General features: G+C 52.8%; 5 protein-coding genes across 5 annotated transcripts; 2 read left to right on the top strand and 3 right to left on the bottom strand.

Annotated features, from left to right (window-relative positions):
• Positions 1–146: 146 nt before the first annotated feature.
• Positions 147–1,057, bottom strand: IUM83_06277 (putative cysteine protease family C15; the record flags this gene model as incomplete). The annotated part of the gene is made up of 4 exons (XM_067930468.1): positions 147–248; positions 321–641; positions 707–747; positions 829–1,057. 4 exons carry the CDS (start codon positions 1,055–1,057, stop codon positions 147–149), a joined length of 693 nt encoding a protein of 230 aa, XP_067800269.1.
• A 523-nt stretch (positions 1,058–1,580) lies between these two features.
• On the bottom strand, positions 1,581–2,921 carry IUM83_06276 (inward rectifier K channel (IRK-C) family protein; the record flags this gene model as incomplete). Its single annotated transcript, XM_067930467.1, has 7 exons — positions 1,581–1,587; positions 2,175–2,318; positions 2,390–2,469; positions 2,530–2,537; positions 2,608–2,647; positions 2,713–2,859; positions 2,919–2,921. 7 exons carry the CDS (start codon positions 2,919–2,921, stop codon positions 1,581–1,583), a joined length of 429 nt encoding a protein of 142 aa, XP_067800270.1.
• Positions 2,922–3,614: 693 nt separating this feature from the next.
• IUM83_06275 (Transmembrane protein) lies at positions 3,615–4,549 on the bottom strand (the record flags this gene model as incomplete). The annotated part of the gene is made up of 3 exons (XM_067930466.1): positions 3,615–3,954; positions 4,045–4,227; positions 4,293–4,549. 3 exons carry the CDS (start codon positions 4,547–4,549, stop codon positions 3,615–3,617), a joined length of 780 nt encoding a protein of 259 aa, XP_067800271.1.
• Positions 4,550–4,781: 232 nt separating this feature from the next.
• On the top strand, positions 4,782–13,256 carry IUM83_06274 (Endocytosis protein RME-8, contains DnaJ domain; the record flags this gene model as incomplete). The annotated part of the gene is made up of 14 exons (XM_067930465.1): positions 4,782–5,129; positions 5,218–6,167; positions 6,236–6,573; positions 6,654–6,779; positions 6,849–6,980; positions 7,052–7,187; positions 8,658–8,742; positions 9,535–9,782; positions 9,845–10,434; positions 10,509–11,905; positions 11,976–12,223; positions 12,291–12,456; positions 12,522–12,980; positions 13,059–13,256. The coding sequence occupies 14 exons, from the start codon at positions 4,782–4,784 to the stop codon at positions 13,254–13,256; spliced, it is 5,421 nt and encodes a 1,806-aa protein (XP_067800272.1).
• An 843-nt stretch (positions 13,257–14,099) lies between these two features.
• Positions 14,100–15,276, top strand: IUM83_06273 (histone-lysine N-methyltransferase CG1716; the record flags this gene model as incomplete). The annotated part of the gene is made up of 5 exons (XM_067930464.1): positions 14,100–14,313; positions 14,382–14,423; positions 14,483–14,639; positions 15,134–15,142; positions 15,204–15,276. 5 exons carry the CDS (start codon positions 14,100–14,102, stop codon positions 15,274–15,276), a joined length of 495 nt encoding a protein of 164 aa, XP_067800263.1.

Raw genomic sequence — 15,276 nt, 5'->3', positions numbered from 1 at the left:
CGTTGCATGGTCGTAAATACGGTAAACCAGTGCTGTTTTGCTCGTCTCGTCAAGTGGAGGACACGCGAGAGTGTATAAACGCAGATACATGTATTTATCAAGGCAGGCATTCAGCTGCCTGGCGTCTGGGTATTTCCTTTCCGAGCCTAGAGGTCGGCCACGAGGTCGACGATCTTGGAGGCGAGCGCCACTTGGTCCTCGAACACGACGTTGCGGAACTCGGGCACGTGCACGAAGAGCGCGAGGTGCTGGCGGCAGCAGGACAAGACACAGACTTAAGTCAGCAGATGGCGTATGATGCAGTAGAGAGGAGAACTCACCTCGGAGTGGCCCTTGGCGGCCTGGCGCTTGACCCACACGAGCGAGCGGAAGTACACGAAGTTGCAGATGTACCGGCCCGGGTCGGTGGACAGCGCGATCCTCGGATGCACGGCCTGCAGCGTCGGCAGCAGCTCTTCCAGCGGCACTTTGGTGACGATCTCGTCCGGCTCGCCCTCGTGGATGACCTCGTCCTTGGCGACGTAGCCCCGCTCGTCCGGAATGCGGAAGTCCGCCACGTTGTAGCCTACTTGCTCCAGCTTGAGCGTCCGCGCGATGGCGCTCACGCCAAAGTGCAGGAAGATGCACGGCCGCCCGCGCCCCTGCAAGCAACGGCAACCTAATTCAGCTCCAGAGCATCAAGAGGGGAGAGGCACAGACAGCGCACCTCTGCTCTGGCGTGCATCATCCCAAGCTCCTCGACGCAACCTGCAATGGTACAACCCCGCAAACCATTAGCCTCCTCTCCATTGCATACACTACTGGAGCAGCAATTCCCCATTGTCTCACTCTCTGCAGCCACCTCGAGCACGTGAGCCTCTGTCACCTTGGGGTGTTCGGCCAGCTTCTTGGCCAGGAACGTGGTCGGGTTCTCCAGGATGTCGCCGAACCTGCCGAAGCCGGTCACGTACACGTCGCGCTTCTGCGCGGAGGCTGCCGCACCTGCCGCTGCATTGGTTGTTGCATTGGCGTTGGCCGTCGCTGCTGCTCCTGCGTCGGGCTGCGAGTTGGCCACCATGGTGCGCGGGGCTCAGCGAATTCAGGAATGACACATGCGAGGACGAGCTTCAGAACTCAGCATCCATGCTGCCATACTCTGGCCGAGTCAGAAATAGCGGATACTGGAACCAAGTCAAATCTCGGTGATCGCGTCGACTGTCATCAAGCCGCGCGCAACATTATGTTGAAGTGATGCAGATAGAAAGTTGCAGCTGTACTCGACGGCATACACGGTAGCCACTCGGTTAGTAGCTGGAAGTTGGATCGACGGCTTCGACGTGGGTAAAGCTGGAGCTGCTGCCTTCGAAGTCTTCTTGCCCCCCCCCGCGTTCGGGTCGGAGTCAAGTACGTGGCGTTGATCGCGTCCAGGTCGATGTACAGTCCGTCCGCAGTGAGCGTGATGTTGTCCTCGAAGTGGTGGTCCACCAGGATACCGCACGCGTGGTACGCCTTCTGGTACGCACCATGGTCTCGCTGATGATGTTGTCTAGCCCCGTGAATGACCAAAGCAAGCGACAGTAATAGGCTGGTCCGTGAAGCCGTCAGGGCCTGCCGGTGCACCCCATCCAATAACACGCAACGAGAGCGGTTCCTCACGCGGACTCTTCGTTGCAGTAGACTCATAGGATGATCGTCGTGGTTGCCAGCCAAGTGATGATCATGATTTTCGAACGAAAAAGCGGACTGAGGAAATCGGCTATTCCTTCTTTGGAAAGTTCGATCTTGGTTTGCGTATTAACCATTTTCCTCTGCGCTGTTTGATGTAAAACTTGCGTCTGACCCACTTGCGCGTCCGCTTCTCCTCTTAATGGACGCTTCGTTATCGTAGTTGTCATTAAACTCCCAAGTGCCGCCATCGGCCAAATTGTGGGGTATGTATGGTATCCTCTGTTTTGGGGCCGTTCGTGTTGCGTTGACTTCTGTGGCTATCGTTCAATTCTGTGGACGAAGATGCATCCTCTTCTCGCATCGATGAGGTCGTAACGTCAATGTTGACAGGGAGAGAATCATTTGATATTGAAGCCACCGATGATATCTTGTCGAGATCAAGATCGATGAATTGGTGGTGAGCGTCCCACTCCAGCATCGGAACAAACTTGGAGTTCCAACTCATCGATTCTTGACAGTATGCATACTTCTTGTGCACCATATCGTGAAGGTTATCGTCCAAACCAGACGCAAGAAGGATCACAACGAAGTCTGTGTGCGCACGATCATCTGAGGTTTGCTTGGAAAATGGGCAATTGGCGTCGATAATGTGAATCAGCTCAATTTCCGGTCTGTTAGCAAACAGCAAGTTCGTGGAATCACATGCTCTTGTATGCGTAGCCGCTTGACATATCGGACGCACCTCGGCGAAACAAGACGCGAAGTCTTCAGCTCATAGTAACACAACCTCTTCTCATCATGCTTTCCGGTCTTCAGACAAACCTAGCGTCGAGTCAATAAGCACAACAACTTCTAGCGGCTACGTTCGTGGGGAGTCTTTACCTCTACAACTTGAAATTCACGTCAATTATTTCCCCCTTTTGGCGAGATCGCGACGAGCTCCATTCACCACCCGAAAACGCATCTCCTTGTTGTTTTCTCCACCCGAAACAGTGAAGATCTAACACCACAAAATAGCAGTCAGCTACACCAAAAGCATCAAGAGCACGGAGTTTTTGAACTTACGTCACTAAGCGTAATGCTGGGGTGGGGTCGCGCAAACTTTGCAAATACAACACCCGTGATGAAGGAAGCGAGTAGTAGTGGCACAAAAGACTCGATCACAGCAATCCAACGGGAGCACGTGTTTGTTTGGAAAAAGAGCTCCATATCCTGCCCACCAAAACATCAAGCACATCAGCGATGCAATAGCAATGTTTGGGCAAACATACCAGTGCTAGACAGTGTTTGGAGGCTCAAATTGAAGTCATTCCTGGTGTTCCCTGGCTTATCTGGATTCATTCTGCATAATGAAGTGTCAATGTTAGTTCAGACCTTCGTCTTACTTCCACGAAATGAAAAACGCGTATCCATGGCAAACATCAAATAGCAGCGCAAAAAGTCCGACGACGCCGACATATCAGCGACGAACACGCAGACCAGCCCAACGAGACTAATGGTACAGGCGGCCTGGAAACAACAACAACCAACAGTGAAACTTCATTTCAGACAGCACTTATACGCCAGCTTCAGCGCCGCCGCCCTACCTGGAAACCGAACCTGCGTCCAGTGCTTGCATTTGATCACGGGCAAATGTGGGCGGAGCAAGTGCTTGCCAGACCGGACCGCTTCGTCATCCAGCATCGAAATTGCAAATGCCAATGCTACTTTCACGAGAGATGGATGAGCAAGGACCTTCTTCTGAGCGCCGCAGAGTGTTGGGGCTTTGGCCTGGGGCGCTGCGATTCTTTGAAGGCGGTGGCATCTACGTCAAGCAAATTGGGTGTTGAGAAAGATTCGAGACAAGTGTTAACGGTTTGATGTGCGCGCAAATGAAACAACGCCCACTTACCAAAAAGCTGGAAAACGGCCAGCAAGAGAACAACACAGGAAGCGATGTATTACTCTAAAGCAGAGCTTTTTAGTGTCTAGGGCATGACAGTCCTGCGTAGCTTGGCAACGACAGGCACGATGTAGCCCGAGACGCCCAGCGTCACAGGATAGAACGCCGAGCTGAAGACTACGGCCGCAGCGTAGGAGCCAAGTGCTTGGCCCACTTCATCGACACCGAGCGAGGCGAGGATCGGCATCACGTCAACTCCCTGCTTAATGAGGGTGTACAATGCACAGACCACGCCCACACCCGCAAGGCGAGAGCCCATCATGTAGGCCGCGCCGTAGTTGTCGATCACCTCCCTGGCCTTGTTCATGGTCTTGGCCACGATGCCAGAGCTGGCGATCGTCGACGACGCCGACGCGCTCGCCCGACTGCAGCAGCAACAGCCACACCAACACCAAAACAATATCAGCAGTCGGCGCTAATAACCTGTAGAAAGAGCACAAAGAGCTGCAGCTTACTCCGGCAGAGCCCCCGCCAGGTCCGAGAGCCGCACTTTGGAGAACGCCGGGAAGACTCGCGCGACGCCCGCCGCCACGGCCAAGTCCAGCGGCAGACGGAAGCGCCGGAACGGGCGACTGGCTGCAAAGGCCAAGGCGAATTCCGGGGAGAACTCGACGCCCGTCACGGACAGCACGCCGTACCTGCAGGCAGTGAACAGTTCTGTCAGGCAAGTGCGCGCTGCGATCTCCTGGTTGCGGCCCCTTACATGGCGCCGATGCTGCCGATGTCGGAGGCGAAGAGCACGGCCAGCGTCTCGCCCGGGTGCTTCTTGATGGACGCGTTCAGCTGGTTCACCACGCGGTCCAGGAACGCCACGCGCGGGGCCTCAGGCTCGTTCCCGGACGGGGAAGAGGAGGAGGTGGAGGAGCCCGCACTGCGAGACGCGACGCCGCCCAGGCGGACCTGAGGGCGCAGATGGCTGCTGCGCCCGATGGACAGCAGCCGCGGCGCCAGGAGCGACATGGAGGATGGAGGTGGTAGCGTGGGTGTTCGAGTGCTGACGTCAGGGATTTCCTGTCGGAAGGCAGTACTAAAGTACTATATCGTGAGGACTAGTACTAAAGTACTATATCGTGAGGAAAAACACAGAGTTGCTGATTGCGGCACAACCCACCGTGGGACATACCGGGGTACCGGTACTACCGGTATTGGGTTCCGCATCTGGTTCAAGTAACGAACTGCCAGGCGTGTCAACATGGCGGAGGCGAGCTCGCTGTTCGGGCGCGCGCGGGTCGACGCCAGCGGCAGGAGCGCGCCCACCGTGTCGCTGCCCGACGCCGAGTCGCGCCGCCAGCTGCTGCCGCCGCGCTCGAACGGCGGCGGCAGCAGCCGCAGCAACGCGTCGCTCCTGCAGGCGACGCCCATCGAGGAGTTCGTGGCCAAGTACCCGGTGGTCAAGGTCTCCTGGAGGGGCAAGTACGAGCGCATCCTGGCGCTGGCGCCCACGCGCTTCTGCACCATCGACCCGCGCGACTTCGAGGTCACCAACACGTGGCCGCTCTCGGCGCTGCTCGGCATCAGCCTCGACGCCTCGGACGCGCAGGTCCCTAGCAGCAATAGTAGTAGTAGTAGTAATAGTAGTAGTACACAGACAAAACGCGTGCTTTTCTGACCTTCGCTGCTGGTTTTAGGGCTTCGTGCTGGCGCTCAAGGGCCCCAAGAAGGACGAGCAGCTCAAGCTGCGCTGCCGCTTCCGGTCGCGCCTGCTGTCGGACCTGTACCGACTCAGGGAGCAGCAGCAGCAGCAGCAGCAGCAACGCCACGCGCGCGCTGAGACGGGCTTCCAGTGCTCCAAGTGGTCCAGGAAGGGGGACATGCTGGGCTGCACGCTCAGCGTTGGCATGGACGGCGTCACGCTCGCGCAGCCGGGGGGCGTCCGCTCCAAGTACCTGTACACGGAGATGGAGCACCTGACGCTGCTGGCGGACTCGCAGGACGGGTTCGCTGTTGGATACACGGGACGCAGTCGCCTGCTCTTCAGTCAGAAGAGAGGACAGATCTACCAACGCATCCAAGCGGCCGCCGAAGCGATCGGATGCAAGATCAAGGCGAGGGCGAGCGTCACGGCCGAGAAGATCCAGGAGGAGAGAGGCTACTTCGGCTTGAACTGCGGCGAGCCGTTCGTGCAGTTCCACGCGAGAAAACTGACGCCGAAGTACAGCGACCCCCAGGAGCGCATTCTCTCGCTCCACGAAAAAGCTCTCGTGGAGCTCGATCGCGAGGAAAAGGTGGTTGCCTGCTACAGCTATTCCGACATTTATGTGCTGGTGCGCGAGAGCACAAGCACGGAGCAGTTTGACATCCAGTTTCGCAACGATCAGGTGCGGACGTACGTGGCGAAGGACCGCGACGGGGTTTTGAGCGCTATCTACGACATTTGCGTCACCTGCGAGGAGAACCCTGAGCTGTTTATCAGCGGCGTCGTGAACCAGCGCGGTCTGCGGTTGTTGCCCTTTTCTGCAGTTGAAGATGCGACCGAAACCCAGTCGTTCTTCAATGACTCGTCAATTGGAAATTGGTACCTTCAGCGCATGGCATCACTGGGGAAGTTTGGGAACTCGCTGAAAGTTGGCGACAGAGGGTACGGTATGCACATCATTGCAATTTATTCTGCCTACGCCTTGTCGCTAACGTTTAGAGGTTGCACAGCTTTGTCGAAATTGTAGCCGAGTTCAACGCGAATGTCCCTGCCAGCGGAATCCCGTACAACACCAAACATTCGATCGTCGGAGACGCGTTACGACTGATGTGCGCTCAGCTTTACTATGTCGCTAAGACCAGGCCTGTGCCCGAACGAGCAGCAGTGACCCTCATCCAGGCACTATTCCGCATTTCATCCTCTTATTACGGTTTCCGTGAAATCGGACAAGCTGGCCAGATGTCGGAAACGATCACAAATCTGCTTATTAACGGCGAAGAGTTTGTTGTGTTTTGGACAACGCTGCTGCTGAGAAAATTAACCGCCCACGCGGTCCCGAATTCGGCCAGTGAGTATCGAAACAGCAGGAGTTTTACGTCAGTCTGCTCTTCCTTACTTGTTTGTGCGCGTGCGTGTGCGTGTGTTTAGACCTGGATAAAGCTTCCATGAGATATTGCGAAGAGGTGGAGACGCAAAACAAGAAGTTGTTTCTCGCGAACACATATCTAACGCAAAGTCTCATCACACACCTAGAAGATATCAATGTGGAGCCAGGTAGCAAAAACAGCAAGAAGCCGAGAGCTGGACCTCTTGTAATGATGGGATTACTGCAAACCCTGGAAGGCTGTCTTTGCTCTCGAGCTTCTACGACCGGCCCGGTGGAGTTTATGACTTTAGTGGAAGGGGTGGCAAAGTTTTACAGCACCCTGCTGAAAGTACTTTTCCAGTCCCGCTGTGCTACTACCGTCGAGGCGTGTACGTACTACTTGATACCCCCCGGCCAATCCATTGCAAGAACACTCATCTTATCTGTGTGATGTATCCAGGCACGCTACTGTTGAAGACTACCTTGGAGGAGTGCGATCCTGTCGTCGCATCGAGTATTCGAGACAAGGCTTTAACGGAGGGTATCGTACTCCGACATTTCTATCAGGGCTTATTTGACGAGTCCTTTGACCAGCGGTGCGTGAGCCGATATCTGGTATCTCTTTGGATGAGTCATCACGATGGATCGAAGCAACTTCTGTCGCGGATAATCCCTCCTGGATTTTTCTTTATGCTAAAAGAGCCTCCTGGAACATCGGCGCAGATTGAGGATTATGATCGGCTTGAACGCGAGGCCATGGAAGCTGAACGACAAGATGACTTGCTAGAGTTTAATGACCACGTTTCTTCTACTGGCGAGTCAACAGTCCAAGGTGGTTCGATGGACTGGCTGTCTGGCGGTGAATCAAGCACCATTGCTGGATCGGATATCCATCAGGCGACGCTTTCACACAAGAGTGTGTCCATGGGAGATATTAGTTTGCGCAATGGACATCAAGGGCAAATTGAATCTCGGCGCCTATCAGCATCGAACCTGCCTATCCCGGAGGCTCGTTCTTCCTTCTCAGGTGAACGTTCATCGTTGACCTGGAGTGGTGGCAACGGGCGCAGCTCATTTGAAACACCGATCGAGAATGATCAATCCAAAGCTCGAATGCTCCGCAAACTGAAAAGCTCAGTCGACGGAAGTTCTACAAGTTTGCGATCCGCGAATAACTCAACTCGTGAGTCCAAGTCTCGTACTTCCAGTTCTCATGATCGGGCACCTCGCCTTCGGAAGAGGGACGTTGCATTGAGCTTCTTGGGTGCCTTGGGCGGAAAGAAGTCCCCATCTCACAATGCGCACAAATCTTCGAAGGGAAAACATTATGCCATGTCACGCTCTGCCCGAGCACAAGAAAATTTCCGTCTCCTATTTCACATGTTGAGCTTAGACCATGAGACCGTCGACATGATCTGGAATAAGTGTACTCGTGACGAGCTTCGGCATGCTCTTTACGCCGAAATCAAACGTTTCACCCGATTTCAGACCAGCACAGGGGGCATGAAAGCTCGCTGGAACTACGAAGATTTTGGGGTGTCGTACGCTAGCCTTGGTAACGAGGTCGTCGTTGGAGGGTGCTACATCAGAATCCTGGCAAACTTGCAAAGCAAAATGTCTTTCTTCGGAACAGTAACGGAGGAAGACGACTTTATTGAACTGACTCCCGAACAAGTTCCTGTTAGGAACCCAGCATCAGTGTTGGCTGCACTGTACGTACGGATGCTGCGGGAAAACATCCACGCTGAGTATCATGACGATTTGGAAACGTCAATTCTTTGTATAAAGAGTATGGGAGTTGTGGCGGCTGCTCATGCAGGATACGTAAATGCCGTGAACTTCGAAGAAGTTGGACACTTGTGGACGCTGATGGGTGAAACCGTGCACGCGTCAATGCTGGAGAACTTTCTTCACACGGTGCGGGCGCTGTGCTTACACCCTGGGAATGCTCGACGTGTGTTGAGCGATGAACATAACCTCGAGCTGGCAGTTCAGCTTCTTCAACTGGCCCACGCGACTAGCCGTGATATTACCGAACCGAAAAAGCTTTGGGTTCTTGAATCCAGTGATGGCGAACAGCTCGGGCTGTTCAGCGTGAATGAGCTGAAACAGAAGCGAGATGAAGAGCACACAGACATGAGCACATTCTGGGTAAGGCGACAAGATGACCCAGCATGCGAGTCGATGACGACAAAGTCCAAAGTGATGGAAATTGCCCAGTTACGGTGGGAGGTGGGAATTCTAGGGAGTTTACACCCGCTCCAGATGGCGCACGACGCCGTCAGCATTTTGCTGTCAGTTGCCCACAGCAATTCGTTGTTGGGTGACACCAGTACGCATGGCGGTGGCGTTGCGTCGCCTATCTTCCCCCCACCTCGTGGAAAGACAGCACTATGGAAGTGTGCTCGTCAAGTATTACCTGTTTTGGTACGCAGCGACCACCCGAAGCTTTGGGAAAAGGTTGCTACGCTACTTGACTTTTTGTACACTGACCGACAACCGATTGGAGAGTCGAATGAAGAAGACGTGACCAGCAGGGCATCGTTGTTCTCTTGGGGTTTGTTCTACCTGGCATTTCTCGGCGAAAAGTCTGATTTTAAGGCTATGGCTGGACTTCTCAAGTCTACACACCTTCTCCAATCTGGATTCAACGGAACCAGCGCACTAATGGGAATTCTACCGCAGGACATGATCAATTTGCTAGAAAGATCGACTCCGTCTGTTTTTACGCAAGTGTTTTGCGAGGGAGAACGGTCCCCCCTTGTGATTTGGAGCGCCGAGATGCGGAAACACTTACAAACCTTGTGTCAGGCACATTTACGCGACTTTGCTGAAGCTTTGGAAGAAGACGCGTCGCGGGAGTGGCGCTTTTGCCCGATGGCACCCGTTGCCTTTAAGGAGCTGTCCGAAGAAGTGTGGTGTGGCGGAGTTTATTTGGGACAGTTTTGTGAGTACGAAAAGTTCGCTGTATCGGACCCATTAGACTTTATGGAGAATTTGACAATGGAGTGGCGTGCTGAAGTGAGCCGTCAACAGGCTCCCATTAATGGTTCTCTAGCACGGAAAATTTTGGGCGTCGCTGAGGAGGAGGAGGTCATTTTGAACTTTGATGCTACCTTACGTGCCGGCTTTAAGGAGAAGGCCAGAGCTTTGGCTCAGTCGAGTAATTCTGCGACAGAATACGTTGAAAGGTATGTACTAGCTCTTAAAAGGCGCCGACTGGAATATTGCTAACGATTGTTTTGTGTAATAGGCTGGAGAGGCTGCGAGAGGCATACCGGGTTCTTACATGCCCACGGCCAACCCTGCTGTCTGCTGGACATGACCCTGAGAACTTGCTGCTTCTGCTTCATTCATTGGTCATTATGTGCAACCGCTACCCGGAACAACTTGCCGAGTGGGAGTTTGACGCGTATGACCTCCTACTCCCACTATTAGCAAATCACTGTACAACTGACGGCATTCCTCCTGACGGCACAACTTCTACTCAGACGTTAGAGATCTCAGTCTGTGCAGCCGAGCTTGTTTACAACACATGTGCTGTATCTGTTGTCAACGGCGAGTTGCTGCTTGAACAGCCAGATCTGGATACCTTGGAGAAGGTTGTGGATTACTGTGTCGATTCGATGGTTGGTTGCGAAGCAGCATCGAAACCAGATTTGTTGGAAGTTTGCTTGTATTCGCTCCAAACTATAACTGGACTATTGGCCTCTCCTCGTGGACGCGAATGGGTTGCCGAGTCGTCCACATTGCTGGTGAACATGGTTCGAATTCTGTGGTTGTGGAATCATGCTGGTGAAAAACCGTTTTTGTTGGCAAAGCTAACGCAGCAAGCTCTTGAAGGTACGTTAGGGATTCACTTCCTAGCTTTTTTCTGAGATAGAGTACACAGTGACGCAAACTATGACGATTTGCAGGTATATCAAGGATGGCCCAGCTGGAGAAGAATCAGGACCGTCTTGTTCGAGCTGGTGTGTTATGGCAATTATTCGTGGTCTTTTCGACGTACGACGTAGAGCTGGACGACACTACTGTCCACTCTCGTTTGCAGCAGAGTGTTGGCTGCGATGAAGAAGGGTTTGCGATTGTGGCCGCAGAGATGCAGAATTTATTAGCTATCATGGCTATTCGTGCGCTGTGTAGAATTGGAGGGCTTTTTCCTGAAGGAAGTGAGCTCCAGTCGCCGCCTAATCTATTGGTGAGGCATGTCGTGGACGCGCTGATGACCCCGAATCTGTCTGGGCTGTTGCTACTCAGTAGTCATCACGAATTCCTGAAGATCTACCACGGAGAGTGCGAATCATATACGCTGTTCTGGAACAGCGAAATGCGCCAAGAGCAAACAAATTTTGTATCACCGAGGGCGGGTATCGAGCCGACAGTGCCAACAGATGAGCAGTATGCCGATGCTATTAAGTTCCGGTTTATGTATCTGGCGGATCTCTTCTATGTCGGTGGTCTCTACATTGAGATGCTAATGAGGAGTCTTCTTGTCATCGAAAAGAGCTTGGTTCCAGCGCCAATAGCCGAGCTGGGTTTGACTGAGAAGTTCTTTAAAGAGCTATTCTCGTTTATTGACAGCGGTGAACTAATTTGTCCAGAATTTGTGAACGAGGAAGGGAATACTCGAAAGCTTCCTCCTTATGCTGGTTGGGACGTCGATGAAGAACAGCTAACGACGACGGATCGAGTCACCGCTCTTAATTGCTTATCGATTACGACTTCTGTGGCGCCAACGCTCGTGGAAAAAAATCTAGTGGCCAACGACAGCGCGATGAAGATGATATTGCGACTTCTATTCCCCCCCGACAACGAAGTTCATCAAAGCGAAGATGCCGAAAAGAGTTTGGTGTTAACCCCGCAGCTTTATGTTCCATGCCGATTGCATTGCATTGCGACGTTGCAAGTACTGTCGACACTTGAAGGCTTCGGAGCGGCCTCGCTGGAATTCGGGATTTGTGATATTCTCATCGAGCTAGTTCATATCTGCCAGGATGTGGGGCCTGACGCTCTCGGAATCATTCGGAATTTGTGTGCTGGTGGAGCAGCCGGACATTGTGTCTCAGAAATCCTCCAGTCAGGTGTTTACTTGGAGTTTATTGGATGGGTATTACTCGTCGAGGAGACCATTGTTGACGATGAATTCGATGCTGCTGAGCGCTTACGTATCCCATCAGCGATGGTTCTTTCTGAAATGGTCAAGGATGGAGCACCATTAAACATTGAGTCGAGGCGCGCCCTCTGTCGCTTCTTCCCTCCAGCTATCGTTCGAACAATCGCTTCAAGCCCCGACACGATCGTGGAGTATATTATGGTATGTTGCGTACGATAGTGGGTCACTTTTGTTGCTAATCTCATCACTTATTTTGTTTAATTTGTTGTAGGCTGATCACGTGACACCCGAGCTCGTGTGGAACGTTGAATTCCGCAACCACCAGCGTAACAGTATCGTTAACTTCCTGAACATTTATTTTTCGTCGACGTCAACGACCGAGACTGAGGATGGGAAGTTTACATCCGTGGTGGACTCGTTCGAGATTGATTACACTGGCCTTTATCCTGCTCCAATGGCGGGCAATGTCTACCTCACATTGTTTATGGAGGACCCAACTTTCAACTTACATGATCCTCTGTACGTACGCACTCAATGGCGATCACAATATTTGTCGTACTGACTCGCGCTGTTGTGTCACCCGCAGGTATTTCATGACGTGTTTGTGGTCAGAGTTTGAAGTGTTGTTCAAGCAACTTGCACATATGACATCGGCGCTGCGCGCAACAATGACTCGTGCCGATGATGAGCTCATACAGCGTGACATTGACCTGATTGATCTAGTCGGGTCGGCCCTAACGTGCCTACTACAGGTAGTACTTTCTTCACAATAGTGTTATTTAGCAGAGTAAGCTAAACCCTTGTTTGTACTTCACAGGTTCAAACCTCGTTGCTGGAAAATGTGGCAGAGCTGCAAATTCCTGTGCAATGCTGCGGCTACCTAAACGATACAGTTCGTTCGCAAGCATGTGAGCCGTGTGTAGTCAACGTGGTGCGAATCATGCGAGTGTGCACAATCTCGCGTACGTGCATCGAGTCGATGCAGCCGGTGTGTTCCACGGCGCTGTCGTGCTTGATGGCGATCGTTAACCCTGCTCGAGGAGGGCCTCTACACTTTGAGAGTGCCTTCGTGCTGGAGATCATGCGGCGCACTATCTTGCAGTATCCAGAGCACGGCGACCGAGACGCGGGTGCCGGCATCGTGTACCTTGCGAGTCGTCTGGATCTGTTTGGGTTCCTTTTGCATATTCTGGAGAACTCTGACGGGATCGGCAAGGTGAAGGAGCCGCACATCGTACGAGCTGAGGCGATCGAGATTCTGACCATGCTGGAAAAAGTACGGCGTCTTTACTACTGCATTGACCATGTTCATCCGAGCTGCTACTAACGCGCTCATCATGCGTGTTTTGTACAGGACCGTGTCCAAGGCAACACTGCCCACCAGATTTTGAAGAAGTACAAGAAGTGGCAGAAGATCTACCGGCACGAAGCTACCGACGTGGTCATGTCCATGTCGACCGAAGACCCATTTTTGAAGTCCCTCTTCCCCGAGGCAGACCGCGCGATGCGCGAATACATGCGCATGAACCCGCGCCACAGCTCGGTCGTGTAGCAATTGACCAGGGTGCACCATGTTTTGACTGTATAGACCAGATCTAACCACCCAGAGGTTGTCAACTAAAGCTTTGAGCACCTAAATGCCGATGTCCACAGGCAACCCTACCCGTCCAAACCTCCCACAGAAGGTCGCTGTGAATCAACGTGACCGCTAAAGGTCGCCATATCCACGCTTCGTGTTTTTGATCCAACAGCTAGCGCTGCAGCGTGCACTTACTATTATTGAGCAGGAGCGTGTTACGTCATGCACCAGGCGGACGGCTTCTGGAGAGGGAGTACATGTCTTATGGTGCCGCGGCTACTGCTCCTAGCCACTGCCATCGTGAGCTCCGCCGCACAGTCGACAGACCCCTCGATCGATGCATGGGCTGCGGCGACAGGAGGCGCACTGCACATCCAATGGCACGTTGCCAACCGAAAATGCTTGTTTGAGTTGAATCACACTGACTGTCCTTTGTTCACCGGCAGGGCGATCTCATCAGCTTGGCTTACGAACTATTCAATTGTCGAGATTGAAGACTACCGAGTGTTCGTGGACGGCCAGGAGAGAGGAACTGTCAGCCTAGATGCCACTCGTTATGATCTCTTTGGCTTAACTAGCAACACCGCATACACGGTGCAAGTGCAGGCGACTCTCGTCAATGGATCCTCAGCAGCACCATTATGCTCAAATTCTTTTGCTACTACGACTTTGGCTCTTGCGCAACCAGATGCCCCGAACGCCCCTGAACTGCTGGCTGTGAGTGGTGGCTTCGCTCGAGTCAGTGTGCAGCCGCCAGCAGATACCGGAGGAGCCGATCTTGCCAACGTGACGGTCATTGTTCGAACCGCAGATGGCATGACAGTAACGCAGCAGTCGCTGTCAACTAGTAACTCTGATCTACTCACGTACAATATCTACGGTCTGGACGCTCTAACGACATATTCGATCTCATCCATTGCAACCAACGAAGGCGGCAAGATGTCTTTGGAAAGCAGTCGTTTGACGACCAAAACTATGGCTCTTCAGCTTCCAGGCCCATGCCCTCCACCAAGAGTACTTACTACTACAGGTACGATCAGTCTTCGTTAAATCATCAACGAGCTCCCTATTAATTTCGTATCATTACTGGTTGATTAGGTGCTTCTGTTGACTTGCAGTTGATACCTCCGCTTGATGATGGTAAGATCTTGCGCACAATAGAGGTGTTACACGGCACTCTTACGAGTAGTTGTGCTTAGGTGGAGGCCGGATTCAGGGTTATAATGTGTACATGGCTACCGACGACCTTGGCGATTTTAAAGAAGTGGCAACCACTATCGGTACGGAGACGATCGGTGCAGTGGAGATTTTGCATTTGTCGGATTCGAGTGATGAGCCTCTACTTCCAGAAACCCGGTATATCTTCAAGGCAGTGGCTGTAAACCTTGTCGACATTTGTATCTCAGTGGCGAACAGTCTGCAACTTGCGAATTCGACAGATGCTTATACTGCAGCTGCTACAGTTCCTGGCCCACCCCCGAGTCCTTACTTCCTGCAAACCACAGGGGGCATGATAACGATGAGCCTGGTAAAGCCCCTCAACATGCAAGGGGCGATACTTACTGGATTTTTAGTAACGATCAAGGATGCTACAGGAAGTTCTTTGACGAACAATATTACGGCTGATGATGTCATGACGTTCAATGCAACATCTCTGCAAGCGAATTCAAGCTACACCATCACAGCTGCTGTTGTTACGAACCTGGGTATCTCCTCGTTCAGCGCCCCTACGATTATGAATACGGCATCCCCCTCGACTCCGTCTGCACCTCGCAATATTACAATTGCGAATATCACTGGAAGTACTGTGGTGACAGAATGGTCACTTCCGCTTGACACTGGGGGTGCAGATCTAACAGGTGCGCTAGTTGAGAATGTATCAACCATGATTTTCAAGGCTAACTTCGATGCTGTGAACAGGTTATACAATCGTCTTAATGTCGCTTGGAAGCCAAGAGGAGCGACCAGTACTAACGTCGCCAGCGCTGCTTAA

This window comes from Phytophthora cinnamomi (genome assembly GCF_018691715.1).
Source record: "Phytophthora cinnamomi strain GKB4 chromosome Unknown Contig1, whole genome shotgun sequence".
Classification (NCBI taxonomy): domain Eukaryota; phylum Oomycota; class Peronosporomycetes; order Peronosporales; family Peronosporaceae; genus Phytophthora; species Phytophthora cinnamomi.
This window is presented reverse-complemented; position numbering and strand designations above follow the sequence as displayed.